The following is a 7972-nucleotide window of genomic DNA, read 5'->3' as shown; positions in this document are numbered from 1 at the left end:
TCCAACTCTTAAGTTCCAAGCCATTCTAAAAAATAAAATAAAAGACTTCATTGCCCATATGACCATATCAAATAAAACATGTTATAGGCTTCTAGCCATCTCCATTCATTCTTGAATTCACCAGCAAGATTGAACATTCCAACTTCCAAATTCCAAGCCATCCTACAAAAGAAAATAAGAGATAAATTCAGTACCCATGTCACATATGTAATTTGTTATCATGTCAAATGACAAATAAATAATGGAAATATATGTTATTTTAATACCTAAAACATATCATCAAGTTCAACATTTTCAACATCATCATCACTACTATTTGATTCTCCATCCTCTTCTAACAAGCTTGATCCTGAAGAAGCCCCTAACAAGCTTGACCCCCCTGCATACAATGGGAAAATATATTAAAAAAAATTCAATGAATCATATATTTTATTAAACAATAAATAAAAAAATTACCTAATACAAGGCCTTGTGCACGAAGCCAATCTTCAAGACAAACCAAAACTTGAATTGTCTTAGACTTAAGTGAACTTCTCTAAGGATTGATCACCTTCTTTTCAATGCTAAATGCAGATTCGGATGCAACTGTGGAAATAGGAATAGCCAAAATATCTTGAGCCATTGATGCCAATTCAGGATACCTAAGTGAATTCTTATTCCAATACTCCAAAACATCAACATCTGCTTTGATATCAAGGTTTTGTTCCTCCAAGTAAAAGTCTAATTGAGACCTCCAAGTAAAGGTCTCATAATCCTCAAACCCATCACCATTATTATTTCTCTCACTCATGTCAAATTGACTAGAAGATCCAATAAAGGAGGTGGAGGAAAATTTTTCTTTGTATTCATTAAACAAATCATTGAGAGTTTTAGTTATAGCATTAACATGCTCGTCAGCTTCATCCCCATAAAGTTTATCAAAACAATACTCCACTAACTTAATCTTGCAACGAGGATTCAACACAGCAGCACCAGACAAAATCATACTATATTCAGCCCAATATTTATCAAATTTCTCCTTCATTTTTCTAACCATGTCAGTCATAAAATTCTGAGATTCCTTACTAACATCAAATGTCTATGAATCATCCACACTCCGTTGAAGTAGGGTACTTAGTGGCTGAAAACATGCAAGTAACATCATAAAAAACCTTTAAGAACTTGTGAAGCTTATCCACTTTTCCCCATTCTTCTTCCGAAAGCATAAACATTTTAAAAATATTATCCCTTTGCCCCCAATGTTGTAAGACTTGCTTATAATAAATGGCATGTTCAAGCATCAAATAAGTTGAATTCCATCTCACACACATGTCTAACCTCAATCTTCTAGTTGTGTTTAAGTGAAAACTTTTTTCAGCAAGTTCATAAAACCTATGCTTCCGGGCAGCTGATTTCTTTATATTTTTCACACCATCCCGAATCTTACAAACAACATCATCAACAATATTCAAACCAACTTGCACAATAAGATTCAAAATATGGCTACAACAACGAATTTTGAAAAAATCACCACCACACACCAAAGATTTATGTATTGAAGATCTCAATTTCAAAGAGTTAGCCATCACATCATTGTAACTAGCATTATCTAATGTGATGCTAAAAAATTTCTGATCAATATTCCATTCGCTTAAGCACATGGCCACCTCATCTACTAAAGATAGTCCATCAAAAGGAGGTGCCAAAGCTTTAAAGCGAATAATTCTTTTCTGTAACTTCCAATTGTGTTCAATCCAATGAGCAGTTATACACATGAATTCATCATCAGTGTGCTCAGATCTCCAATTATCGGAAGTTAAACAAATCCGACCAAGTGTATTAGACAAATCACTTTTGACGCCCTCTCTCTTTCACATAACTAGACATGATATATCTTTTAGCAGTATGGCTACTTACATTTTTAAATTCAGGATTTATAGATTGAACAAAGAATCTAAAACCAGGTTTTTCAATAGTAGTAAAAGGGTGTTTTCCACATACAAGAAAAATTGATAATGCCCTACGGGACTCTTGTTGATCAAATTTGTAGTTTTTCAAAGAAGTACTCCCATCAGTGTTTGATTGAATAGTTATTTTGTACTGTCTAATATCCTGAATTCTACGTCTAGGGCAACGCTCTAAATGACGCTTCAAGTGAGTAGTTCCCTTACTTGACTTACCTTGTAATATTTTCATGCAGTGCTTACATCGTGCCTTCTTCGAATTAATGTTTTCCATTTCTTCCCACACTTTAGATGTCAATCTTTTCTTAGTGGAAGTCTGGTCAAACTCTTGATAGTCATCATCAACTATATCTACTCCAGCAACCGCATTTTCACTTGCCATTGACATGACAATAATTATTAAATATGAAATAATCTGCACAATGAATTCTAATTTTATCAATAAGACAAGCATATATTAAATAAAAAACTAAAAGAAATTTCTACAATTTGTTTACATTAAAAAAGAATATAATTTCTGAATCTGCAAAAAAAAAAAAAAAACCAATTGCAGATTATCCAATATAAATTCTGAATTCAATAATCAATATAAATCAGAATTTATTTACATTAAAAAAGAATATAAATTCTGAATTCAATAATCAATATAAATCAGAATTTATTTACATTAAAAAAGAATATAAATTCAGTATAAATTTTGAATTCAATAATCAATATAAATCAAAATTTATTTACTTTAAAAAGAATATAAATTCAATATAAATTCTGAATTCAATAATCAATATAAATTAGAATTTATTTACATTAAAAAAGAATATAAATTCTGTATAAATTCTAAATTCAATAATCAATATAAATCAAAATTTATTTACATTAAAAAAATAATATAAATTCTGAATTCAAGACAAAATAATATAAATCAAAATTTATATAAATTTTAAAGGAGAGAAGACCAACATTACCTAGTAAATTTATATTTCAAGACAAACAATAGCATTCAAGCAATATGATAGCATTCGACTATTATTTGTAATACTAAACAAGTAAACATTGTAAACAGTAATAGTGATATCTGAAGAGGTCTAAATCTGTCGGTTTAGAGTAAACATTGGATAGCGCTTTATGCAGAAAAAAATGGGTGTTCATACATGTTTGCTTAGGTTATTCATATGTGGTCATATGTGGTCATACATGTTAACGTGTGTTCAGGTGCCAGATATGGCTACTAAGAATGAAACTTCAATCCCAACTCTATGCACACATGGAAACTTGATATGTGTTGAATGGTTGATGCATTTTCTCATGTAAATTATATATAATATATACAGAAACTACTTAGATAAACTGATAATTTGGAACAGAGCATGCAGAGAAGTTGACTGAATTCATATTTATTAATATTATAGTCATCTCCTCCCTCAACCTTCAACATGATTGGTTACTTTGAAATTAGATGATGTCTTAGTCAAGAAACAAAATGGTTTGATTATAGCTAGTTCATTGGGACGTGCCTACATGAAAGTTGGTTTAGATTGGAGGGACCTTCAATAATTAGTTTGGAGATTCTTATAATGTAGTTCTGGGAGAGTGGATCTAAAAATAGAGATAGCTGTTCTGATACTAACAGAATTTGTAATGCAGAGGCAAACCTAGTGGTGGAATTACGCTTCACATTTTTATATTGTTTAAGCAATTATGATAACACCCATTTTTTTCTGCATAATTCAGATAACGATTATGTTTCACATTGGATGGATCATGGCTGGACAAACCTGGTGGTGGAATCAAACTCCCAATCGACTGGAAGTTGCAAAAGTTTATAATATATTATCTCCAACAGTTATAAAAACAGTAAATACTAAAGATTGTAATAGAATAAAATGGTAAAGAGGACTCACCGCCGCCACCGATGATTGTATTCGCCGGAGAGTTCGCGGTGAGTCGGTGACTGTAGTCTATGAGCTGCGAGTTTGACCTGCGATTTTGACAATGATCACTTGATCAGTTCACGTGAGAGAGAGAGAGAGAGAGAGAGAGCTCACCGCTGGTTGTGGCTGCGAGAGTGTGAGGATGAGAACTGTGGCGTGTGGAGGATGTGGAGATTGGAGATGAAGGGTTCGGCTGGAAACAAGAATGGGAAGAGGCAAAGAGGTCTCGACTAGGGTTTTTACTTAGGTTTAACTATAGGTCGGGCCGGGATACTTTGGCAAATCCCAAGCCCGGCTCGAATTTATTGCGGGTTGGGTTTTTTGGCCCAAGGTTAAGCCCGCGGGCCCATATACCTGTTCAAGCCCGTCCGGGGGCCGGCCCATGAACAGGTCTAGTCCCCACATAAATCTGAAGAAAGAACATGAAATTCTTGATCAATGGGAACCAAAATCCCATTAACCAACTTTCCCCCCTCTCAAAATCCGAAAAAAGAATACCCCCCAAATCACATGATTTTAATTTTTAAGTACCGATATGCCTCTACTAATTTGTAAACTTTTAACGTTGCTTCTACTAATTTGTAAACTTTTATGTTTGGATGTTGTTTTTGAAACACATGAAAATGTGGAAATGGACCAAAATTTGATAGAATTATATTAACCAATTGAATAAATTTTTAATGCTCGTTTTTTTTTTTTTTGAAAATGCTCATTTAATCAATTGACCCCACATAAGCAATGTCAAAAACCTTTCGCATTGGACCGATATGCTGAACCTTAACTCAGCTTGCTAAATTCAGCCCCAACTCAATAAAACTTTTAGTACTTTTTTTAAGCATGTAGACCCAAAGTAGGGCTGTCCATGGACTTTGAAAGTCCCATATCCAATTGACTTTAATGTTAAAACTTGCATCTAATCTGATTAAAATTCAAGTCCGACAAAAAATTATCATTTTATAATCAATAAATTTAATATTTATTATACATATAGAAGTAAAAAATAATTAACTTTTTAAACTTTTTATTATTTTAAACATAATATTCAGATGATTTGTAAATTAAATCCAAATCCTGATCTGAAATCCAACATGACAATAGGATGCCAATACGCATCTCAAGATTTGATAATCGGATGCAAATGCAGCCGGATCTGATCCGTTTACATCCCTGGCCTGGACCAAGTCAGTTGGCAGCGAGCCACCGAGCAGAATTCAGATCATCTTGTATCCGTGCATGTTTCAGCGATGCATTAGAACATTTCCGTGATTGTAATTGTTTTGGGAAATTCCACTTTAATCCCTTAAACTTTGGGATTAGTGTTAAGTTAGTATCCAAAATTTCAAATGTGTTATTGTAATACCTAAATTTTTGAAAAATGTCAAATTGGTTTTTATTGTTACTTTAATGATTGTTATTTGTTGAAAATGTCAAAACTATCATTCAAAATAAGATACTATTCATTATCTTCTACTTTGAAATTGAATCAATTGAGATATTCAAGATTCTAGACTAAATAAGTAATTGTCCTCAACCTTTAAATCTAAAACATATTATTGTTTAGTTATTTCTTTGCTTCCAATTATTATTTTTCTTTATCATATTTCATATTTTTTCTCTAAGTATTGATTTAATTTTAAGGATGGTATATTAACGACAGGGACCAATTTAGACACTTTTCAAAAATTTAGGTAATACGATGACACATTTGAGAGTTTGGGTACAATATTTTGACACAACATCTTATTAGGCGGGACCCATTAAATGGTCGGTCTTGATGCTTTGTTGTATTAAATTATTAATCTACGGTTCAGTGTTTGAGCTGAAAGTATACTATTATCTCCAGAACGCAACGTTTACTATTTTTGCTAATTGCCAACCCTTGACCCTTCTGCACTCTCGCTCTCTGGTCCCTTTACGGCTATAGTTATCTAAAGTGAGAAGATATCTTCTCCATAGCTTAACATACACAGAGATAAGAGAGGGATCGAAGAAAATGAAGGAAAAAGAAAAGGTGAAGAAGAGTGAGATAGAGCTTCCGAAGCTACCAGGTGAAATCATGGAAGATATCCTTTCAAGGGTACCTGGAAAATCCCTTATGCGGTTCATGTGTGTCTGCAAATCATGGCGCAACCTGTTCAGCGATACTCGTTTCACCAAGATGCATCTGAATCGAGCAACTGAAATCTGCAGCCACTCTCCTCATCTCATCTTTGCAACTGCAACCAAGCTCTACCATGCTGATCTTGATTCATTTGACCATACCACATCACTTCATCTACCATTTCGGAAGAGGCCAGTTAAGAATCTCCAACTAGTTGGCACCTGCAATGGCTTGGTATGTATATCACTTAACTCCAAACTCACATATCTGTGGAACCCCACGACCAGAGATTACAAGGAATTGCCCCGTCAAATCCCCAAAAGCCGATGCAGAGGCTGGCGTTGGGTCTATTGGGGGTTTGGTTTTAACCCTATTTCTGATGAATATAAGGTGGTACGAGTTGTTACTTTCTCTGCTCTCGACAAAACTGAAGTCCATGTTTACACACTAGGGACGAATTCATGGGGAAGTGTTGAGCTTGGGGACATTGAGTTCAATATTGACACACATGGTAGATGGCTCCAACTTAATCAGAGCCTTGGCAATAGATCTCTTCATTGGATTGCTAAGAAGAAAAACATGGCTTTCTATGAAGCCAATTCTACGATACTAGTTTCTTTTGATCTTGAAGAAGAGATGTTCAGAGAGATCCTATTGCCTGAATCTGCAAAAAAAGCTGACGTTTCCCTTGAATTGTCAAGTTTCAATGGGTTCCTCTCTATATTTTGTTCCTCCTGCTTCCAGAGTCTTGAGGTGTGGGTAATGAAAGATTATGACGGACAGCAAACTTGGATCACCACATTTTCAATAGGGCGCTTCGATTTATATGTCAGGTATTTTAAGCCATTGGGTTTTGGAAATAATGGTCAAATTATACTTACCAAGGAATTTGAGAAGTCAATTTATATATTCGACCCAGTATACAAAAGAATTAGAAAGCTTCGAACCCCAGGTCATCCAGTTAATGCAGAGATTGATGTGCAGAGCCTCGTTTCACTGAGCTGATCATTATGTGGATGGGCAACAATCAGCAAGAATGGAATGTGAAGAAAACTAAGAGAAGATGTTAACTCTTACAGTCTTACCTGGGATTCTGTCTTTCTCTTTCGATAATATGCTTATTTTTTTGTATTGCTTAGAACATCAAAGAGTTCAGGACTCTTCTATATCTTCCTCTCATCCTATATAGCCTGGACGTAGGATTTCATGGTATAAAAAGGATAATTAGTTTAACAAAAGCATTGTTATACCTATGTTCTTTGTATCTCTTCAATCTTGTTATACTGTCAGCTTTTCGGTTTCAATTGCACAATTTCATTGTTATAATGTCCATATGGAGGATTGCAAATCAGGAAGCCATGATTTTGTAGCTGACATCAGCAAAACCTTATATTAACTCATAGTAATGTCAGCCAATGCACTTAATATTTCTACATGTTTGTTTTAGGGGGCGTTCTTTTTTTTTTATTTTGATGGGGAAATCTGGTCAATGGGATTTTTGTTTTCATTGGCCAAAAATCCCATGTTATTTTTTCAAATTAATGTGGGGACCAGCAAAGTTTATTTTCCTGGTATCCTAGGTGGGTAAATAACTTTCCCCTCTAACACTTAAATGGGACAAAAATGCCCCTTTTAATAATGAATTTTTATGGTTAAAATGGTCATTTCCTTTTTTACTTGAGAAATAAAAGAACACGGGTAAATACACTTACTACTTACCCAGAAAAAACTTACCCAGGTAATTGCATTTACCCGGATAAGTAATTTACTGAAAAGCGGAGCCTTAATATTAGAGAGTTATGGTTATTAACTGTTATGGATTCAAAACCATAGTTCAAATGCATGTTCAACCTTAATTTTTTGTCATGACCAAACAAACAGATAACTATTGAATACAAAATTGCAGCATTCAACGAGGGCATGGAACACTGGTTTACTACAATTTGGGTTGTCCTGATTTGTACTAGAAATCTAAACTTGGGACATCAAATTTGGTTTTT

At 34.0% G+C, this 7972-nt stretch overlaps 2 protein-coding genes across 3 annotated transcripts; one reads left to right on the top strand and one right to left on the bottom strand.

Annotated features, from left to right (window-relative positions):
* Window positions 1-535: 535 nt before the first annotated feature.
* Window positions 536-1036, bottom strand: LOC148789776 (zinc finger BED domain-containing protein DAYSLEEPER-like). The gene has a single exon (XM_088893774.1). The coding sequence runs from the start codon at window positions 1034-1036 to the stop codon at window positions 536-538; it is 501 nt and encodes a 166-aa protein (XP_088749900.1).
* Window positions 1037-5732: 4696 nt separating this feature from the next.
* On the top strand, window positions 5733-7405 carry LOC104605426 (F-box protein CPR1-like). 2 transcript variants are annotated; one of them, XM_088892597.1, is made up of 2 exons: window positions 5733-6805; window positions 6957-7405. In XM_088892597.1, the coding sequence occupies exons 1-2, from the start codon at window positions 5865-5867 to the stop codon at window positions 6970-6972; spliced, it is 957 nt and encodes a 318-aa protein (XP_088748723.1). In that variant the 5' UTR covers window positions 5733-5864; the 3' UTR covers window positions 6973-7405. The 2 variants fall into 2 exon arrangements, with proteins under 2 accessions (XP_088748723.1, XP_010268500.1); XM_010270198.3 differs by having other exon boundaries at window positions 5734-7405.
* The last annotated feature ends 567 nt before the right edge of the window (window positions 7406-7972 follow it).

The sequence above is a fragment of the Nelumbo nucifera genome, chromosome 8 (assembly GCF_055504915.1).
Source record: "Nelumbo nucifera cultivar China Antique chromosome 8, China Antique-T2T, whole genome shotgun sequence".
Taxonomy (NCBI): Eukaryota; Viridiplantae; Streptophyta; class Magnoliopsida; order Proteales; family Nelumbonaceae; genus Nelumbo; species Nelumbo nucifera.
This window is presented reverse-complemented; position numbering and strand designations above follow the sequence as displayed.